This window comes from Mastigoproctus giganteus, chromosome 10 (genome assembly GCF_048544385.1).
Source record: "Mastigoproctus giganteus isolate SK-2022 chromosome 10, ASM4854438v1, whole genome shotgun sequence".
Classification (NCBI taxonomy): domain Eukaryota; kingdom Metazoa; phylum Arthropoda; class Arachnida; order Uropygi; family Thelyphonidae; genus Mastigoproctus; species Mastigoproctus giganteus.
Genome location: NC_143584.1, coordinates 155,740,394 through 155,764,062, shown reverse-complemented (window position 1 = coordinate 155,764,062; position 23,669 = coordinate 155,740,394). Strand labels below are relative to the sequence as shown.

At 35.5% G+C, this 23,669-nt stretch overlaps 1 protein-coding gene across 2 annotated transcripts in view; it reads right to left on the bottom strand.

Annotated features, from left to right (window-relative positions):
- Positions 1–19,380: 19,380 nt before the first annotated feature.
- CROT (Carnitine O-octanoyltransferase) overlaps positions 19,381–23,669 on the bottom strand; it is a 196,704-nt gene continuing 192,415 nt past the window's right edge. For both annotated transcript variants that reach the window (XM_090384007.1, XM_090384008.1), the window contains exons 15-16: positions 20,412–20,531; positions 19,381–19,533 (exon numbers count right to left, since the gene is read on the bottom strand). In XM_090384007.1, coding sequence (XP_090240133.1) covers positions 19,413–19,533; positions 20,412–20,531 — 241 coding nt within the window. In that variant the 3' untranslated portion in view covers positions 19,381–19,412. The remainder of the gene's footprint in view (positions 19,534–20,411; positions 20,532–23,669) is intronic.

Sequence of the window (23,669 nt, the reverse complement as noted above, 5' to 3'; positions counted from 1 at the left end):
ATGAAACTATAGACATATTTAAATATGCAGAATAGATACAATAAAATGTTTATGATGGCAATACAGTTTCAGAACACTTGGCATATGGATACAACGCTATGATGACGCGTGTACGGTTGCCAAAAGCAATTTCCAGAAAATCTGAAGTTAGTTTATGTGGACTTTAGATGGATATGACCAGGGGTGGGCACGCATGAGGTCAATGAGAGCTGCATTCCGGTTTTTCATATATTATAAAGAGCCACACCATAGTTACATAGTATTAAATACACAAATTCAAATTTAATTTAATTTAATTAATATGATTACATATTCTACACATCTTAAGTGTATACATATATAAGAAAATATAATTAAGAGAAAGAAAATACAAAATAATTATTTCAAAATTTTAATAATAAAAATGCATTAATTAAAAGTATAACATTTAACGAAGACCTTTGGTCAAATTTTTGAAATTTGGCGTTGTTGTTATTATTATTGGGAATATTGTTGTTATTCCCTGACCTTTCCACATCCTCAGTATTTGGTGGTGACGGGCTCGAACCCCGGTCTAATCAAGAAGCGTGTACTACGCACTGCTGCTCCTGCCCACCTGGCTACGGAGGCGCCGACATTAGGCGTAAAATTTGTTAAAGCTGTTCGCAACAATTCAGTGAGATGATGATTGGTCAACTGTGAACGATATTTCGACTTCACGAACTTCATTGTGGAATACAAAGATTCACAGCAATATGTTGTACCAAAAATTGAAATTAGACCGCTGCAGTTTTCTTTAAATGTGGATATTTTGATTCTGGCAAGAGTTTCCAAAATTCAATTATTGAAGTAGATTTGTGCTGCATTTGCAATGCCTGATCCTCTTTCATCTCTAATAACTCCAATTCCCCAGCCACTTTTTCAACAAGTATTATTTCAGAAATTGGAAATCCATCTTCAATAATATCACAAATAAATGGGTTCACAAAATATGCAAATGTGATTTCAAATCTTCAAACCTATGTTTGAAATCTGCTTGCAATTCTTCCAATTTTTCTTTGTATTCGTCTAACTTTTCTTCTTTGATATTAATTATATTTGCTTTTACTCGTGGAAAATGATTAAATATTTTCTTAAGATCGTACACAAAAAGCCGAAGTTTAGCTTCAAAACTAAATACAGTTTGTGACAAATCAATAATAATTTTTTCCTTTCCTTGTAAAGCCAAATTAAGTGTTTGCAAATGTTCTATAATGTCTGTAAGGAACATTAAGTCAGAAAGCCAAGTTTCATTTTCTAATTCTGGGTATTTTTTTTTTTTTTTTTTTTTTGTAAATGTTATGATGGGATTTAGGAGTTCCACAAAACGGCCCAAAACATTGTAAGTTGACAGCCATCTTACAACACACCATAGGGATAAATCATTGGGCAATTCATCTGTTTCGTCATTCACTCGCAACTCTTCTAAAAAGTTCTTAAATTGACAATGTGTTTTGGCATTTTTTCTAACTAAATTCACAATTTGCAAAACAATGTTCCACACAATTCCGTATTTGAAGTACTTCGCTATGAGTATGAGATGCTCGCAGTGAATTATGCAGTGAAGAGGTAAGAAACGTGGAATTTTAGGATCGTTGTTTAAAAGACCAATGAGACCTTGGTTTTACCCTATCATTGCAGGCGCTCCGTCAGTCGCAACACTTACAAGTTTATCACGAGGCAATTCAAACCTGTTCATCACTTCATCAAGCACATTTCTAACATCTATACCACGAGTTGTTTCGATAAGAGCTACTAGGTCTAACAGTTACGTCTGCAGATATATAGCGGACAAAAACGGCCAATTGTGGAACGTCCTGAATGTCTGTAGACTCGTCGAGAGCTAAACTAAATGCTGTACAATTTTTCAAATCACACATCAAACTATTTTCAACATTTTTACTAATTGCACCAATACAACGCTCAGTTGTACAGCGTGACATAGGAACCTGTGCGATCAATTTATGCAGTTTTGTATTATCTGGATCCAAAACTTTAACCACTTCTTCCAAGTTTCTTTCAATAAATTCTCCTTCTCCATATGGACGTTTGGCACGAGCAATATTCAAAGCTATCAAAAAACTAGCTTCGTTTGCTCTGTCATCTTCGCGACTAAAAGAAGACAAGAGTCCTTGTTGCTTATGAAGACCAGATTGCAAGGACAAGTTTCTCTGTTCGCAATTTTGAATTGAGTGGATATTGAGTTGAAAAGTGGGGATGACTTCCTTCGTAATGTCGACGTAAATTACTTACTTTGTAGTTTGCAATTGTAACTTTACAAATAAGACACAATGACTTTCCATTATTGTCAATAAAAGCAAAATTTTCTACCCATTCTTCTTGAAAGTTTCTATTTTCTATTTTCTTGTTCGTATTTTCGTTTTTTGATATTTTCTGAGGTCATGTTATCAAAAAATTGAAATAAATTTAATTCCAAAGTTTGAAATTGAAACTCTTATGGGAGGTTTGGTCACATTTTCTACCCACTCCCGGTGTAGTGTTGCACAAGTCCGCTGATGGTGCCAGCAGTGTAAATGAGCGCAGATTTATTTATAATCAAAATAAAAATAGCAAAATATCTAGACATAAAAAAAAAAATAAACAAAACATAAAATCCGTATAACAAAATATTAGTTACTTAGTTAATTTAACAAGATTCATTGAAAAAAGTTCTGAAATAATAATAAAAAAAAAACGGATTTAAATTTTCAATGGGAGCCGCACTTAACTCAACGAAGAGCCGCATTTGCCCACCGTTGGATATGACTGAGAAGAACATAAAGGAATTGCAAAATGGGTATATCCAGTGCTTCCTAACGATTGGACTAAATAAGCTAAAATTCAGAGACGCCAGCTTGCTAAGGGAGCCCTCTTTTTTTTTTTTTTTTAATAAATATATTTTCTATTTTGTTGTTTTTATAAGAATTTCTCTTCTTATTATTTATGAACAATAAAGTCTATATTTACTTTTTAAATAAATATTTAGTATCACTCACATTATGTTATTAGCCCAGGGCGTACAAATTTATTAAGGCGGTCCTGAGCATACCCAAGAACTTTTATCGAGGGAAGAGAGAGTGAAGATTGCGATCACTTTGCGGTTCGAATTTGTAAATCCAAGGTCTTATTTACAGCATCACATCCGTCCCAGCTTGCTACGGAAATGCCTGTACGTGGTTGTTAATAAATCAAATATTTATACGTAATAAAATTCACTTTTATTAGACAACATGATTAGTAAGATTCGAACTGTGGGCATTACAAAGACTTGAGATATTAGTGACGAAAGAACGTTGAAGGTTCTATGGATGTGGAAAACTATTATATGGATGAAGCCCATGAAGCAACCATAAAATTACTATTTCTGGTGAACTTGATTTCTATATTAGAAACAAAATATGTGGAATATCGACATTTTTTTTTTCTTAATCTGATGGTGTTAACTCCACAATAGCCCCCACCTTTATTTAATAAATTTAATTCGCGAATTTAATAAAATTTATTAAATTCGCGAAATTTATTTGTTAGCCAATAGAAGACAATTATAATGTCGTATGTCATGAATAATTCTATATCAATCCCAGGGGCTCACATCTGATGAGTACGGGCTTGGCAAACCCAGGGTCCTGAGCTGGATATCATCATTCTTCTCTTTCTTGCTTTCTTGGTGATTTCCTTCTACTTTTCTCTCTCTCTCTCTCTCTCTCTCTCTCTCTCTCTCTCTCTCTCTCTCTCTCTCTCTCTCTCTCTCTTCTCTCTCAGGGTAATGCGGGAATTTTTTTATTTTATTTTATTTATTTATTTTTTTTTTTTTGGCTGATGCAGTATAAGCCTCGGGCTTCCTTGCGCCATATGGCTAATAATAATAATAATAATAATAATAATAATGATAATAATTAAAAATAAAATACTTATCAGATAATTACAGTCTCGAATGCAGATTTTAAAAATTTTTCCAGTCCTCTATCGGAATCGAACTCAAATCTCTCCAAACGAGTCACTCGTTTAGAGACGGCTGTGCACCGTGCCTCTAAGTGCCACGGAGACTTATTATACAAGCGCCAACATTTTGCGGTCTTTCCAGTTGGCAAAATGTTTCCGCTTCTAGTTCATCTATTGCCATTCTTCCTATTACCCCTTCTTTACAGTGGTGAGACTACCATGTCCCCCCCTGTCCGCCACCTTAGAGAGCCCGAAGGGTTAGAGGGCCCGGACTGTTTGTTTGGAATGGCTGTTAAAGAGCACAGGCAAAGCCGTGTGGAGGGCGAGGCGAACGAGGCTCTTGCCTAACATTAAAAGCTGAAAGGGGCGCCAAAAGAAAGATTAAATAATTGTCAACATTGCCATGATTAACAGTAGGGGGCAAGTTTTCATTCTTTCCTCAGGTACTAAAATGGCTCGGCACGGCCCTGAGCACAGGGAATCCGTTTGTCAGGCTTCTCTTCCTGATAATTATCCAAAAGGTAACTTACGATATTAAAAAAAAAATGTTTAAGGTTTTCACTTTAACTGAATAAATTTAATTTTTATTATTTTTTTAAATTTAACTTATAAAGCGTTTAGGGCGTAAGCCTCAAGCTATAGAAAAGTCTAGACTATGTATAAGTATAGTGCGAAAGCATCAATAATACATAGACAAATCTGAATGAACAGAATATTAGCAAAGCGACATCGTTTTAAGTTATATCTCATATTGTGAATACCTTCACAACGAGTTGCCATGATATTGCACTACTTCGAATAAGTAATGCTTCATCTGAGGAGAAGACTAATGTTACTTATTCTCAGATGGATACCACCACCCAATGGGTATTCATCTTATTCATATTCTCAGATGGATACTTATTCTTAACTTATTCTCAGGTACCAGCGCAGCAAACAACCTTTTCTGTTTGCTGCGCTGGTTCCTCACAATGGGCATGGCCTGGTTCGGTGTCGTTTGCGTAGTTACTAACCTTTTTGTTGTCATTGGGTGAAAGTTTTTTTTTTTTTTTTTTTTTGTTAGTTGTTGTCGCATCAGCTTCTGTGGTCATAATGCACCTCCCAAGGTTTTTGCATTTTACTATGATCCAAGCCCGAGGCGGGATTCGACCCCGTGACCTTTGGGTTGACAGGCAGGCACTTTACCCACCTGGCTAGCTCGGGCGGCGAAAGTTTAGCTTCGATCAGCCATGTTTTGTTTCCCTAAAAAGGTAACACTACTCTGGAGTTATCTGCAATCACTTTGTTCTGAAGCTGAAAGAAGGAATTATAAAAAGAAAACAGTCCACAATTTTTTGCTGAAACTGAAAGAATACGCCACGAACATATTCTACGAGTTGAAGATTTACTGGTATGATAGAATGCCCAATTTTCTTTTTTTTTTTTTTTTTTTAGATCTTGCCATTGCATCAGTTCTAAATGCAATCTCGATTACATGGTTTTTTTTTTTTTTTTTTTTTCTTTTAATTCTTGCTGTCACATCGAGATCGCTATATGGAGGTTAAGTAGACTTAAAAACCCTAAAGTTGGCGACAAGTGGTTAAATGAAATAAGATAAATTTCTGTTCATACTCTGTACGGCAGAGGCAGAGGAGTTTGCAACCTTTTTGTAATTGTTATTGCAGCGGATTTATCAAAGCAACAGCTAACATTAGGCTGTGCGCTTTTGCTGGAAATGCACAGCTCGATTTCGCAGTATACATATCAGTGCCCAATTATACGGACAGCGGGAAATGATGCAAGCTTATCGTATATGGCATCAGCAGAAAAAACAACCTTATCTTTTCATTCCCTTTAGTAATTTGTCCTAATTTATTCAAGCTGTCCACTTCCACAACACCAGATGGAAGTTTGTTCTACCTGCAAACCATCCTTTTTTCAATTTATGTCCCCTTACGTGCATCGTCCGAGGAAGAATTCGGATGCCATCGCCATTTAGTGTACTCAGTTTTCATGTGCTGAAATTTTAAGAACAAAAGTCTATTTTTTTTTTTCTTTTCATGGTAAAGGAGTACCCTTTCGTTATCCCATATTGCTCCAGAATCTAAGTCGGCCATAGATCTGTGCTGCAGTCTCCAAAAGTTGAACTTGAATGATAGGCAATTCTTATGTCGTACCTCTGATTATCTATTTTCCAGAATAAAAAATATCTTGCAACTATCTCAGCCTATTCATCTCATATTTATTTTTAATCGAAATAACGCTTCCTAACGACAGAGTATCTCGTTATACTGTACGTAGTATGCTTACGTGTGTGTATGGATGTAAAGAAACAACAATATGTACTGTTTATAAAGTTTTGTATCCTGAATCGGGTTTTTTTTTTTTTTTTAATATATTTTTGGACACGAAAAATAATAGATTTCCTTTATCTCTTCCTATAAATTGCATTTTCAGGCACTCAGTTCTGAACAACTGTGTAAAGTGTCTGCGAACTTTGTTTTAATCTTCGCTTCCTACGTAAGTGATAATCCATATTTTCTGAGCGAAAGAAAAGAGGTATCGACGATTTTATCATCTTAGCACTCTAAAGTAAACAGATAATACTGAACAACGGAAGCTATTAAAAAACTAAATAAATAAACGTGTACAGACTTATTTGACCAACTGCGTCTGCGTAAATCTGGCCTTGGTGCCAATAGGTTCACTTCAGACACTGACATCATTTCCTCACGTATCGCTGCGGTCCTCCCGAACGATTTTTGATAATATTAATTTGAAAATAATAATTCTATGCGTAATTCAGTTTGGTTTACCTTATGGTTGATCAGTGCGAAAGAAATACCGTACCATTTAGCCACTTTATTGGGACCACGAGCAAATAGTTTTGGACCACAGCTAGCCTGATTCACTGCTCCAACATGACTTTGCATGGAGTGAACAAGGTATTTAAAAGTGATACAAGGACTGGTGAACCATTCATCTAAAAAAAAAAAAAACAATTCCTGGAGTAACGTAGGCAGATACTGCGGTAACCAACATGCCTTTCCGGTTCATTCTACAGATGCTCAGTGGGATTGAAATTCAAGATTGAGCTACTCAGGGCAGTTATTTGAATCTTCTGCATGTTTCGTAAACCCAGTGGCGGCTCGTGACTCTGATGTATGGAGGTGCTGCTTCTTAAAGTTACATTAAATTGCCTTGGTTATAAGACATGTGGACATAGATAGTAATAATAATAAGCAAGTTAAAAATACTACAAAACATTAACTGGACAATTGCCATTAACAGACTTGGGTAATCTAGAAATTTTATTTAAACATAAAATCCATTCTTCGGGTTTTATTTGTTGAAATAGATTAATAACTTTTTCATTCAAATTTGGTGCACTGTCGAGGAAGCTTTTCTCTGTTGAAAGCATTGCTTGAGCATTCAGCCTTTCCTGATTCATAGTGCTCTTAAAAATGTTTTTATTATTTTTAATGTTGAATGGCAGCGTTCGGGCTCTGAGGTAGTCATCAGAATGGTCAAAAGAATTTTTATGAGTTTTGTAAGTTCACCAAGAACTTCGGCTAGATTGTTTTCTGATATAAATATTTCAGCAAGTCAATTATTTTGCATTAATTGTGTAAATAATGTCTGCTTTAGAAAACTTGTAATTCGGTCAGAAGTTAGCATTTGCATTAGCATTAGTAAAGGCATATGATGCAAAAAAGCAAACTTATATAGCATCAGCCAAAAAAAAAAAAAAAAAAAAAACCCTTTCATCCATCCATTCGCTCCAAATATTTGTCTAGTTCTGCGTGAATCTATTTAAGCTATCAACTTCTACAACGACAGATGGAAATTTGTTCCAGCAATCAACCACCCACTGGCTAAAGGCAAACTTCCGCACATCTATCCTACAACTGCCTTTCCTCAATTTGAATTTATACCCTCTCAGGCGATTATTCTGAGCAAGAAGAAGAATCCCATCAGCATTGAGTATGCTCAAACCATTCCAGGCTTTATACACCTCAATCAGATCACCTCACAGGTGCCTAGTCTCCAGACACTGTAATTTGCAAAACTTAAGCCTTTCTTCGTAAGAGCAGCCCTTCGTTCCATTCACTAATCTTGTTACCCTTCTCTGTACTCGTTCCAGCAGCTCTACATCCTTCCTAAAATGAAGCCTCGAGATCTGTACACAGTACTTTAGGTGTGGCCTGACCATTGCTTGTATAACGGGATTATCACCTCCCTGTCCCTGCTAACAAAATTTCTATATATCATTGACAAGACTCCATGCCTGCCCGGCAGCCCGTCTGCACTGCTCAGCGAACTTCATATTCGACTGCACAATTGTCCCCAGGACTTTTTCACTTTCCACTTCCCTCAGTGTAGTGCCACACAGTTGGCACATCTCTTCGGTTATTGCTACCCACATGCAGTACTTTGCATTTGTCAATGTTAAACTTCAGTTGCCACTTTTCAGCCCAACTTATCTAGATCCACCTGGAGTAGCTTCCGTGTCACCTTTAATTTTTATTTATCCCATGCATTTTTCTTCTCTGCCACATGTCTCTAGTTCATATGATATCCATTTAGGCCTAAACCTTGAACAATATTTCTTAATCGGTATGAAAAGTGTAGTAGCTTCCAAGATTATTTCTTTGAATGCTTCCCATTTTGAATTTGCTGTTGGTAACATTATCAGTTGGTCCCACCGTATAGAATTTAAATACTGTCTCAGACCACCGTAGCCGCCTTTATGAAAGCAAAAACCCTTCCCTTTACCTCTGATGGTAGTTACCTCTTCGAATAAATCCCACTTCAGCACACTGTGATCGCTGCCACCTAGTGGTTACTTTATCTGCAGATTCTTAATGCATGAAGAATCACTACTGATAATCAGATCAAGAGTATTACTCCCTCTAGTTGCTTCCCGAACATGCTGATGTAGAAAATAATCATCCAATAAACCCACAAAATTCTTGCTAGTGTGTGTGTGTGTGTGTGTGTGTGTGTGTGTGTGTGTGTGTGTGTGTGTGTGTGTGTGTGTGTGTGTGTGTGTGTGTGAGTGAGTGACCAACCCACAAATTCCAGCCAATATCTGGGAAATTAAAATCTCTCATTACAAGACACTCTGATTTCCTGGCCGTCTCTATTTCTCGGTACAGTTGTTTATTATACTCATCAGAGTCATTTGGCCTATAACACACTCTTACTCTCAATTTTGATTCTCTAGTGTTTATGTCACCCCAAACTGACTAGACACTGCACTGTCCAGCCATGTCAACTGGCTGTATTTCCTTGGATTTTGTGTGTTTCTCAACTAATAGCATAACCCCCTCTTCTCTTCCTATCCTCTCTATCCTTCCTGTACACATTGTACTCTCCATATTCCATTTCTGCATTCCTTATATATGTGTGACACCACACTCTGAAATGCCAACAATATCTGCCTTTGATGTTTTGACCAACACCTGAAATTCATAAAATTTATTTTCCAAACTCCTAGCATTGGTGCACATGCAAGTATACATGCACCTGTTCCTATTCTTAGCTACCCTAACACACCCCGTGTATTTACAGTACTTGTTCCACAATGACTCCCAGCAGTATTTGAAATTCCATGCACCTTGTTTTCCAGGCTGCTGCTCATTCCAACAGAAACAGTGCCAGAATCACTTTCACCTCTGCCACCCGCTACTGTTAATCTATTAGTCCGTGTATCCCCTCCAAGCTAGCAGCTTTCCGACCCACCTAACACTGCCTCGATAGCATCAGCAAATATTCTTGCACTATTTCTATTTAAGTGTATCCCATCCCTGTAGAAGCAGTCTCTTCTGTTAGCAAGCACAGACCAGGTTGAGAAAAATTCTGCCCCTTGAGCCTTGCAGGGCCGAATCTCTCCAGGGCCGAATTGATTGATCGACAAGGCTCTCATCATATACGACCTCCTATCGTGTCTAGGCAGAATTGCTAACACTTTCAAATTCAAACCCAAGTACATTGACCTGTACTTGTTTAGTAATTCCGCCGGTCTCCTACTCTTAATATCATAAGTTTTTCTCTTTCAATCACGGGATATGCCTTAGTAGTCTCCCTTACCTCTTCCATGGGCATTTTCGTACGAAAAATAACAAACTTCTCCTTATGATTAAAGAGGCCTGTGCGCTCTGTTAACTATTGCGTCACGCAGTTTCATATACATGACTGGCAGTACACGCACTCATGTTCCACACTATTAACTGTCAGTTTGATTGATGAAGGTTACCATAATAACCGAAAGCTTTTATACTGTATGTATTTAATATATGCGTTTTACAATTAGTATTAAACCTGTCATTATTTATTCTGTCTTCCGTTTCGCTCTGTGTCACACAATAATCCACAATAATAATGTTCTCCTTGTTAAACAATTTAGCAGCAATTAATTGCTTTGGAAAAGAATATCTCTCACCTACGTGAACCTTAAATAGTCACATACTTCCTTCACTTCAATCATGAGTGTTTTTGAAGGATTTTCACAGTACTTTGAATTCCTGATTTTTAGAATATATAGTTTCCTATATATTAATGTATTTTAAATGCGTCGATTTCGTTTGATTATAAATAACTTCCACATGAGGCATAATCTAATGGAAAAGTTCTAAGCAGAGCCCGAATTTTTCATTACTCGAGATGTGCAAAATTCCAGTTGCTTCTGAAATCGTCTTATCTGCATTTGCAAGTCACTTAAATTTCCTCCGTGCATTTTTAAGGATTCAAAATTTTCATAAACGCTGTTCACAGTGTTTATATTTGAAGTTACATCTTGTAGGGGAAGGACGGTGAACACGGCTGACCATATGCTTGCTGAGAATAGAGAGATGCTGTGGTGATCTCGAGAAAAATGTTGGCACTGTCATGAGGTTAGAAAAGAATATTCTTGAATCTCGGTAGTACTTGCTGCATTTCTCATCATCAGATTCAGTTGGTGTGCATAGCAGTGAATAAAATGTGCATTATTGTACACTGAGTGGATAGAAATCATGGGATACCTACCTAGTAACGGGTAGGCTCGCCTTTCGTCCGAATAAGGGCAGTCACCTGGACGAGGCATTGAATCCATTAGTTAATGAAAACGTTCCACAGGTATTTTCATCCATGCTTGCTACAACGCTGTCCATAATTCCGTCACATTCATGGGTGGAAGATTCAAAGCTCGAACGGACCTTTCCACAACATCCCAAAGACGCTCCACAGGGTTCATGTCCAGTGAACGGGGAGGCCATTCCATGGTGGTAAAATCTGCAGAATGCTCTTCGAACCATATTCTAGTCACCACGCTCCCATAACCTATTGCAGCTAATAATCACCTGATGGTCTTGGTGGAGACGTTTCTGGCACCTCCCTCGTTGAAGTCAGCCGTAATATGTGCCACTGTTGCTCTCCGATTGACTGAAACGATTCCAACAGACGTCGACAGCCACGTTCATCCACCACCTTTCTCCACCCACAGCGCTGTCCACGATGAGATGTTATTCCGGAAATGGCACATTCCGAATACACGGTGTCGAATGGAGACAGGGCAATTTCTGTACCACCTCCGTGATAGAGTCCCATGCATAGGGATGATAGTGACCCACTATCATTCCTCTTTCAAAGTCGGTTAACTCACGACGTTTATCCATACTGACATCAAATTACCGTCTACGCGAATGCAGTGTACCTATATACCTGCCAAGCGGTGGGTTCGTCCACTAGTGAGAGGGATGACAGCGTCGCATTGCCCAGGAACCCCATGAATTGTCCTTTCAGTGTACACTTATTTTAGCCGAAATAAGGCTAAAATAAGTCAGACATAACCCTTTTGTCACATTTGTGCCATCAAATGTCACAGCAACCAGTTTATCAGTATTTCCTTCAAGGGTTATGTCTGACTGATCTAGAATGTATTTCGATGTATTCCGTCTGCCATTTGGTTTTCCGGAGTGAAAAATTCCAAAAACGCTCAAAAATGTCTCTATTCAGTTCATATCTCAGAACAATTACCGTTTGTGTATGTTCTGAAATATCTGTTGTGCCATCAGCCATGAATGAAGCTGCTTTAATTTCTTTTTATTTCATCCCGGAATATTTGCAGCAGCCAAGAATATCATTCTGAATAGTTTTTGAAATGCCTTTAAATGCTGCATTACTTTCTAAATGGTTCTTTAAAACGGAATCTAATTTAGAGGCGACATTTATTAATGCACTGAATACACTTGGATTTTCAGAATCGCCTTTTTAGTCATGTACAGTACACGTAAAGGAATTTCAAACTGTCCACAAAATTTAATGCAGTCTATTTTTTTAGATAACACCTCACGATTCTTGGTAACTTTTTTTTTTTTTGCTCGCAGATCGAAGGTCTGTAGGCCTCACTAAGCTGTTCTTGAACATTTACGCTTCCTAAAAGCGAAAGTGAAATCACATTATCAATATGTTTCTTCGAACTCTCATGTTTTCCAGTTTTTTCTTTCATTTTGTTTATGTTTGTAAGGCCATTTTTTGGCCACGTTAAGTCACCTCTGAAGAGAAAACATGGAAATCAAAACAATGCATTTCTAACTTCACAACCACAAAGACAACTTTTCCTTTGGTACCATTCAGTATTAAAACTGCAAATATATTTCTTATTATTACTTATTCCCGGCTGAGATATATGAATCTCTGATATGGATCGACCTTTTTTAATATAATTTTTTTCTTAGATAATTGTGAAAAACTAAGTTGCTGAAATTTATTCACTGTCACGCGACTTACTTCATGGGGAAGCATGGAGGCAATGATTGAATCAAATTTCACAAACCGTCTGCCGTAGAAATAATAAAAGTTTCAAGTTTTCGAGTTAAGTTTATTTGTTCAAAGTTTAGGCCTAAATGGTTATCAAATGAACTAATAAGACTTGTGACAGAGAAGAAAAATGCATGGGATGCATACAAATTATCAAGCGACTCAGAAGCCTATGGCAGATATAAGTTAGTCTGTAATCAGGTCACAAAGGAGGTTAGGCAGATTACGAGAAATCTATGGCAGGTTATCAAATTGTGGCAGGGTGCTTAATGATTTTGTAATAACTGAGAACAAAGTGGAGGAGAAATTGTTGAAGTTAAACATAAGAAAGGCACCTGGGAGTGGATGGGATCTATCCAGTTATATTAAAGGAGGCAGCAAAGCAACTAAGCAAACCCTTAGCCATAATTATGAGATCCTTGGACTCTGGGGAGGTCCCCATGGACTGGAGATGTGCAATTGTATCCCCAATTCACAAAGGGGGATCGAAGGGTGACACAAGTAATTACAGACCAGTTAGTTTAACTTCTGTTCCGGGTAAAATAATGGGGTCACTGATTAAAGATGCATTGCAGGATCATCTAGACAAGACTGCAGCAATAATTCAGACACAGCATGGGTTTGTTAAGGGAAAGTCTTGTCTGACAAATTTGATAGGATATTATGATGTGGTTACAAAGGAACTGGATGAAAAAAATAATTTTGATATCATATATTTGGATTTCAGGAAAGCTTTTGACACTGTTGCACAAGGAAGACTATTGTACAAATTGGAGCAGAATGGTATTAAGGGTAAGTTGCTACAATGGATAAAAGGATGGTTGAGTGGGAGGAGACAGAGGGTGGTAATCAATGGGTGCTGCTTTTCGTAGACTAATATTATTAGTGGAGTCCCACAGGGTTCGGTGTTGGGTCCTCTGTTGTTTTGTATATTTATCAATGATATTGATGAAGGTATATCAGGCTTAGTGTCGAAGTTTGCAGATGATACAAAGTTGGCAGGGTTGTTAATGACAGCAATGGCAGTGTGCTACAGCAACAGAATCAAGAAAATTTGGGCAGATGAGCTGAGAAGTGGCAACTGAAGTTTAACCTTAACAAATGCAAAGTACTGCATATGGGTAGAAGTAATCCCAGAGAAATGTACCAAATATGTGGTACTACACTTAAGGTGGTAGAAAATGAAAAAGACCTGGGAGTAATTGTGCAGTCAGATATGAAGTTTTCTGAGCAATGCAGACAGGCTGCCAGGGCAGGTCATGGGGTTTTGTCAATGATATATAGGAATTTTGCTAGCAGGGAAAAGGAGATGATTGTCCCTCTGTATAAGGCAATGGTCAGGCCACGCCTTGAGTACTGCGTACAGGTCTGGAGGCCTCATTTTAAGAAGGATGTAGATTTGCTTGAGCGTGTACAGAGAAGGGCAACAAGATTGGTGAGGGGAATGAAGGGATCCTAGGAGACAAGGCACCTGCGCAGTGATCTGATTGAGGTGTATAAGGCCTTGAATAGGTTGAGCAAGCTGAATTCTGATGGGATGCTTCCACTTGTTCAGACTATGAACCTAAGGGGCACAAATTCAAATTAAGAAAAGACAGATGTAGAATAGATGTGCGGAAATTTGCCTTTAGCCAGCGGGTGGTTAATTGCTGGAACAAACTTCTATCTGTCGTGGAAGTTGATAGGTTAAATAAATTTAAGGAGGAACTGGACAGGCATTTGGAGGGAATGGTGTGATTTTTTTTTTTTTTTTTTTGGCTGATGCTGCATAAGCTCACACACTTGCTTTCTTGCATCACATGCCACTACTACTATGACTAAAAGTAATGTACAGTAAGAAACACACACACTGCATTTCGAAAGTCATCTTTGCTTTGTGGGCATCTCCGTAGCCAGGTGGGAAGGAGCAGCAGTGCGTAGCACACGCTTCTTGATTAGACCGGGGTTTGAGCCCGTCATCACCAAATACGGAGGATGCGGAAAGGTCAAGGGAATGACCACTGCATATTCCCGGAGCAATATGGCCTTAGTTGCTAATGCTCTTAAAAACCAAACAAACAACAAACAAACAATCTTTGCTTTGTCACAACTGTTACAAAATCAATGTAGCCGATGGACTGTTTAAGGTAAGATCCATGCAAACTGAGAGTTTGGTAAGAAAAACTTTAATGCCACAGAGCACAATACAGCAAAGAACAAAGAACTTTTTTTCACTTGAAAAGTGAAAAAAAATTAAGAGTAGAGCAGAAGGCTGCTTCTGCATATATCCAGAAAGCAGTCATATGTAAGGTACCCACACAAAAGCTTTTTCTTGAAACTTCCTTGGTTTTCCATATTCCTTTTCCATAAAACTTCCAAAATTAATTTAACAAAAAAAAAAAAAAAAAAAAAATGTCTCCCATTTCCCTTCACAGCTATACCATTCCTCACCTTTATTTTTCTAAAATCTAATTTGAAGTATGTTAATATACCTCAAATTGTTAGTTTTAGTTTTATCATTATTAGTTTTAATAATACAACAGAAAAATTTTCCATCACACACTAACTACTATAAAAAAAAAATAATGTTTATTAGCAGAGCTCTCCAGTAAACTAATAATAATATAAAAAATTGGTTATTAGCATATTTTAAATTAAATAAAAAATATATTCTATTGGAATAATCACTGACTGCAATTTTAGTTAAAATTATTTTTTCACCAATCAGTTGCTATACAGCAATCAAACTCCTTTTTACTTAGCCTTCCATAATCAGTCTTACAATCAGGCCTTCCAAATGTTATTATAATGTCTACTACTGAATAAGTCTACATGAAATATCTGCCTGGTACAAAGTGTCCACATGTTTAAATGTGGTCTCTAAGCACTTATACTAGTTGTGTTCATTCCCTTTCTTATTAATTCATTATCCTTTTTAGGTTTTACCATTCATCAAAATTACAGTAACTTATGCAATTCCAGTTTATTTATTTTTGAACTGATTTTTTAGTTGCTTTTTCCATATTTTCTTCTGTGCTTGTAAGAGGAGACTTTTATTGGCTTTGCACTTAATTTCTGTTTTTTTGTTCATTAATTGGGTCAATAAATAACCTTGCTTCTTTTCTTCTGCAAACTTTTCTCATATTACCTATGTGTCCCCTTAACATCAGTTTTCTACCAATATCTGTTTTTTATTGAGAAACCAATTTCAATATATACAGTACAGCGGGACAAAGTTACAACCAGTTTCATTCTACCCAAGTTCATTGAAATAAGCCTTGTTTTTGAGTACTTGGGCAAATATAGAATTCAGTGCACTATTTCTAACTGAAAACTTCAAATTTTTCCCCTCAGTACCTTTTCAGTCTGTCATTGAAGAGTGCCTTCAACGCGAACAGCATTTTTTGCAAAAAGATCTTAAAGTCATTTTTTTCCCCCTAAAATTTCCAAGCAGGTGGAAGCTATAACAAAATTATACTTCAGAGGAAAGTGTTCAATCAACTTTTGTGTTGGCTGCAAAAATTGACTTTTTTTTATTAACAACACTAATCTTTTCCAATAATTGAGAAGAGACCAAAGTGTCTTTTGAAAAAGTAGCCCGAGAAGTCTCTTTACATGACCATTAACAATAACAGTAACTGATAATAAATAAACAAGATTTACTGAGGTCCAAGATTTTACTAATTTCTAAAATCTCTAGTGTTTTCCAGGTCTGCAGGAATATTCTGGCTGGGCACAAATGCTAAAACAGTACACATGGGAGTATTGTACAGGCACTGCTATAATTCTAAATATAACTAATTAAAGTCTTAATGGTAAATTTCTCTCATACACATTCTCCTCTCCATCTCCCCACTCCTCCAAGTTTTATATAATGGTAATTTTAGAATGAAAAGAAAGCCAAATTAAACAAAATCTTCCATGAATAGCAGTTTCACCACTTATCATTCATTGGAGGTTGAATTCCACTGGAAATTGGAGGAATTCTCAAAGGCTTCTTCAACCAGGGTTACAATTAGCTAATCTAAGGCAGAGGGAATAAGGTTTTCTGCTATAGATATTCTGGGATTTTTTTTTTCCCTATGAAACATGCAAATCAGCTTGTGAATGTATGCTTGTACAGAACACAATACACAAAGTACAATATGTTCACTGGTGTCAATGCAGTATATAAATGATAATAATTAACAACAGAAACAGGAAGAATGGAAGCATATTAATAAAACAATTTCCAGATGAACTAATGAAATCAATTTTATTTACAAAGTATTACACTGGAGTAAAATTATGCTACTTTACATAAATTATAGCATAAATGACATTATTATCTGGATATATAAATATCTGATTACTCAACGCAAGTTCTCGTCAAAAACCTATAAAAAATAAGCAAGTATTAAAATTTTAAAAATATATTTAAAATGCTTATTTTTTACTGAAAATAAATAAATCATTAAAATATAAACATGAATAAATCGAATGCATAAAATAATCTAAGGTCACTGTAATACTAATGAAATAAAGAATTACCACAATAGCCCAAACAATTTAGAGATTTTCAAGATACTGGTATACTAATTGATAATATCAACAGTTTACAAGTTACAATACAGTATTTCATTACTGTGGAATGGTCTTTTATGCTTGCATATATTCAAGACATTACAATTCTTTTTATTCTTGTAAAAATACTGAAAACATATATAGCAGTATTTTTTTACAAACTGAGAAACCAAAACATTGATAACCATAACTAACAAATTTGGATGTCACATTCTGAATGTGTCATTTTAAGTTATGCTAAAAAGCTTTTGCTTGGCAGTATACATTATTTTTTGATAAGTAAATATTTTTAGTAAAAAACCCAAGACAGTCAAGCCCTATAGTAGGCTGTTTTTCTATGAAAAAAGTGACAGTAATAATAAAAGATGCAAAGACAAATTTTAAGCATTAGAAAACTCAATTACAAAAATATTTGAAAATATATCATTTGAATGTTTGAAATATTTTAACAATTTTTTTTTTTTTTAATTTGGTTGCACCAATTATAAACTGGACTGAATAAATAACACTATTTCTTTTATTTTTCTGCTATGCAAATTTTAGGTACCTCATTATATTATACATTTTAAATTTACTGTGCATACAGTCTGCATTATTTACAATATTAGCTAAGTATATTACACAATGAAAAATATATGTTCTGTCAGATTCAAGCATATAAATAATGAAATAATGCTAATTACAAACACCTGAGTTCTGTTAACCCCTCCCCCCCCACCTCCATTCACTCCACTAATCCTTAATGTGACCACTATAATAGAGCATATAATTCAGCAGCTTTAAAAGAGCACCATATTTATCTGGTCCAAAATGAACTAAAACATCTGTTCATATTTTAAAAAAGAATGACAAACAATATAATTTAAACTTATTGGCACCGATGCAAATAACTTTACATTATCAAGCTTTAGCACTATTTCTTTCCTTTTCACTGTATATAAACTCAATTACATAAGTAAAACCAATGTCTAGATTATTTGCAAGAACTATTACTCCTTTTACCTTTGCATAATCTATAGTCTAACATTCTGCTTATACCACTTATTGGGTATATAACACCGGGCAGAACACTATTTAGCAATTTTGCAAGTAAATCAAAACCAAAATATTATACTATTATAAATTAGTAAAATGAAAGTTATAAATAAACTCACACTACAATTACCATGGTTTAATTATCATTTTTAAAGTCTTTAGTTGAATCAAGAGCACTTAAATAACTGAACAGAAAAGATGAGTGGGCTGTTGTATTGTACAACAGGTGTAGTTGAACACACATCCCAAATGAAAAGTGATACATCATTTAAGCATCTTAGAGCCAGTGAATGATTATATACATTTAGATAGCATTATTTGGATTTGATACCACATAATAAACTATCCATGCTCTACTCTCAAATATGATCCACTATTTAAAACTTTTCTTCAAGTAACATTTTTAAATATTAAAATACACTATCATTCTTTTGTAAATAAAATTTTACAAATTAAGCTTGATCCTCTAAATTTTGTATCTTTATTCATATTTGAATGGTACTATCTCTTAAAAACCTCACTTAAAAAGTATAAAGGAGTGAATTTAATTTTTGCAGAAACTTTTTTCCTAAACCTAGAGGATTTAATCAACATTAATGTATGGAAGTTGGCAAAAATTTCACTCTTGTACATAGCCAGGTACAAACCAAGTTCAGTTTTCTCCTGGTAAAGCATTTAAATAGTTATGCATGCATTGATTACTCCTTGATTCATCAAGATAAATTAATACAATTATAAAATTTATGTTGTAATGGTGAACTTTGATCAGTTTGGCTAGTAATAAATTTCAGGTAGAAGTCTTAGTTTTGGTTTATTTTAAAGTCTTAATTTTGGTTTCATCTGAAATCCCTTATATGTTCATGCCAATACAAAAAATAGTGAAATGAAAACGGCATTTCTTACCATCTGAAGTATAAATACAGTAATTTTTTTTTTTTACAAATTTGTACCACTTGATGTACCATATCATGTTGTTTGTCTGCAAAAGACATTTGTAACTAGTAATGTCTTTAGATAACATTTTAATCCCACATTTTCTAAAATGCACAATTTTTTTTTTTTTTTTTCTAATTATGAAAGGCTCCAATAAAGTGTTACAACTTTGCTGATGTCACAAGATGTTCCATATCTAATAATGCCCTTTCAATGTGCTTGAAGAATGTTTCGGCATTAGTTTTTGGACACCTATTAAAGGCAGATATGGTAAAAGTAAACCTGAAATGCAAAATAAAATCTTTATAAAAATATATTCAACTACAATTTATTTTAAAATAAGTTTTCAATGAAAGTAAGTTATAAAAAATAAAAATATGGAGTCTCTTAAATAAAAACCACCCACTTAATATAAAGAAGGTTAAAAGAAAATGTATCAAACAAAGCTATTAGTTTGTTCGTAGTTACATTGTTCTGTAACAAGTGGTTGATTGAAGGTACCTAGTCTTGAGAAGCTTATAATGCAGATGTATTGAGAAATATGAATCTATCTCCTCTCCCCCATCCCACTGTAAAAAAATTTTTGAATACTTATATGTAGATATGCATAGTATTTTATGTAGGGTGGCACCTGAACATCAGTTTAATTCCACTTTGGTACACTGTGATGAATACAGAACTCTGTAAAAGGCCAGAAATGTGTGTGGTGTTATGTTTGTGCAGTGTGTGTGTTGTTTAGTTGTTTCTGGCCACTCTGCCACCAGGAAAGCTTGCCCAGTGCCAGTCTACACCATGAGGAGATAGGTGCAACATGTGGTGGACCTCACACTAAAATCAGTCTGCACTAAAGGGCAAAATCCTGCACTCACTGGAGGTTTTAATACTTAAAGGCTGAATTTTTCATTACATAATTTTTGTAACATCCACAAAACGTATTAAGGGAAGAGATGTAACCAGATATGCGTGTACTTCCTGCTGAGTTGTGTGTATGTGCACATGTATGTGTGTGTTGAAATTTTACAAGAAAAAGTTTCATTTTTAATTTCTAATAGTTCAAACATTTTTTTACAATATAATCACATATAAAATGCAAATTTCTTTGTCTTCACATACACATACCAAAACTATGTTATTTTAAACAGTTACTTAAGTATACATACCTGTTGTTTTCAATGTTGTAGAAAGCTCCATAGCCATTTTCACACATTGGCATCACACAACCAGACACTACAGTATATCCACAACAACTAGTTGACAGAATAAAATTTCCTGCACCACCACTGGTAAAAATAAAAAATCAAATCACATATATTAAATATTTCTACAACAAATTTTAAGGGAACATAAACTCAATAAACATCACAAACTGTGATGCCAAAAAAAGTCACACGTGGGTGCTGGCAGCATGGTGCAAGTGCATCACCTTTGGATTTTGAAGTAATACACAATTTTTAATATTTTCATTAATTTATTGAACATTAAAACAATACAAATTCTTTCTTTCAAAATACCAGTACTTTCTCCAAAACGTTGGCTCAGCTATACACATAAATCATTCAAATTTGACTTAATTAAAATATTGCATATATTCAAAAATTTGGTGAACAAAAAATTTATTCCCACATGTACCACCTTGCAAAATATTCTGCCACTGCCCATACAGCCATATATGATTCCTTGCATTCAAAAACAAACATTGCATTCAAAATGTAGTTAAAACACCTAAGACTGATGGAATATATTTATATCAAACTGCCTGTAAATTTCTTATAATCTTTGGTCAATTTTCTCATTTTGTGGATGATAAAGCTGAGCTTTTGTAATAAAAAAAAAAAAAAAAAACACCAAGAAATCCTCATCCAAGGCAAACTAACTTGGCTACATGAGAAAAGTCAATAAAGATTCCTTATTTCTTGATGAAAGTTAAATCCAGGCTTCTACACAGTGTGGAAGAACAGCAATTGTAACCACTATGCTAGCTGCAATGGCATATACCTACCATACACATTGTACATAGCCTCTTTCTGTATGTAGCTGTAGCAAAGTGGCTTTGCTACTTAGTGCATTGATCTCATATCGTGGAGACACTCCTCCATGAGTTGCTTTGGTACTGCACTACTCTAAATAAAAAGCATTCTCCAATGGAGAAGTATATTGTTTTTTATTTAAATTGTATGCTACTACCCAGCCCTGGGTTTTGAATCTGCTCGGAGTCTCATCAATGGCATTGTGAGTGTATGCCTAATTACACAATAATGAAACTCCAAGCAGAGTTAAAACCTGGGTCTGGGTAGTGGCATACACTTTAAATAAAGAGCAATATACTTCTCCATTGGAGCAGTGCTTTTTGATGTGAAAACATCTTTGGTGGCACCTACTACATTTTCAGAACGAAGCAAAACCAATTGGTAACGAAATTTTCAGATGGAAATGATGAAAATGATGTCACTTCCTAAATGGCACTAACAATGCTAATTCAGTCACTAATGTTGATTGGGTAGAGTAAGTAGCGGGCGTGAGAATAAAATGTTACATCATTCATACTAAGAGATGGAAATGATGCAAATGAAGTCACTTCCTAAATGATGCTAACTCAGTCACTAACATTACCCTAGGGGCTCACATCTTTTATTTTTTATTTAGAGTAGTGCAATATCAAGGCAACTCAGAGAAATACCTACAGAAAGACGCTATGCCCAATGTATACAATGGATTTTTATAGCTTTCATCCTGAACTTAATAATTCCTACCATGCACAATAATTTAAGGCCTATTGAGAGATGAGTAATACAAATCAAAATACACCTTAAACCCTCTAATCAGAATGAAACAACACCACTACATAGAGAGTAAAACATTTAATTAATGGCTTTCTGTTATAATCAGACTGAAAAATATTAATAAACTATGTTATGTAACCCTATGCTAGGGACTTCATCAGTAGCGTGAGAAAGCGAGTTTCATTTAAATGTACTTTGTTTTTTTTAGGCCTCCGTAGCCGAGTGGTCAGGAGTGGGAGTGCAGTAGCACACGCTCTGAGTAGACCAGGGTTTAATCCCCTGACTGCTAAATACGGTCTATCTGCCAACCCACACTGGACCAGCGTGGCAGATTATGGTCCATTTCCCTCAGCATGAATTGTTGAAGAGGCATCCTTCCTACAGTGGGTTGATAATGGCTGCAGTTTACCTTTTTTTTTTTATCCTAGGGACTTCATCAGTAGCATGAAAAAGTGAATTTCATTTTAATTGTTTATGTACTTTTTGTACTTTTAGTTTTTTTTACTATATAAAATTTTCAACAGATGTGAAATATTTGCATATTAAAACACTCATAAAACTGTGGGAAGCTGTGTATTTCTGATAGTTTGTCATCCTGAAGGACAATCGGAAATACATAGCACTTTCGCTCATTCATTCATTCTTTAAAAACATTTGCAAAAGGAAATTTTCTGAAATAATGCCCTGGCCATATCAGGAGAGGTGCTTTCCTTAACCCTAACTCTGCTTATTCTACAGGCTGTTAATGTTGTTATTCTTAGAAGTGCTGACCATAAGGCCTCAGGTCACAAGTAATTGTTCAGATCAAGTTATTCTTACCAATTTATATTGAGCCTCTTGTACAATATATAATAAGTGGATTTTTTGTATTTTTTTCTAAAATATCTGTTTATTCGCTTAAGCAGCATTTTATTTTTAAAAAAGTAAGAAAAATACAACTTTCTCTTTACTTCCATTTTCTTGTTATTACTTACCCTACTAATTTTAACCACTACATGGTCACAGTGGCAATGTTCCTGCCTCCAGACTGTGGGGTCAGAAATGGGAATGGCAAAGCCAACCCCAGGGCCAAAAGGAGCAAAACACTGATTATAACAATTATCCTCCTCTCAAGTCATCAGCCTCAATGACTAAAGGCATCCATTCATTGTACTTGACAAAAAACACACTTCTGCATAATTCTACCCCATATTTCTCATTCTGTTCCAGATCCTGCCTATTTCAGTCAGTGGGTGCATCATCACTCACTGACTAAGGTAGATAGCATCGTTAGCGTTCCAATTCAGAAATGCATAACAAATGTCGCAGGCCCCCCTAAAATGATAAAAAGACTTAGATCTGGAGACCATCATAGCCATGTGCTTTGAGTGACCATGGTTCAAGCCCACATGATTACTAAATATAGTGGTGCTTCTTGTATTCTTTTTCTGTCTTGTGAGCTCCTCTGACCATGTGGTCCTCCTAGAGTATAAACAAAAAATTTATTTATCAGCTTATAGACGGTATCAGTCAGAGACAATCCATATATTAATTAAACTTTCTGTATTTGATGGAATACCCATCAAGATCATCCACTCCTTATGCCAAATTCAGCACTTCTAAGAGTGTGATGTCAGAGCAGGACCAAATAAATATCCC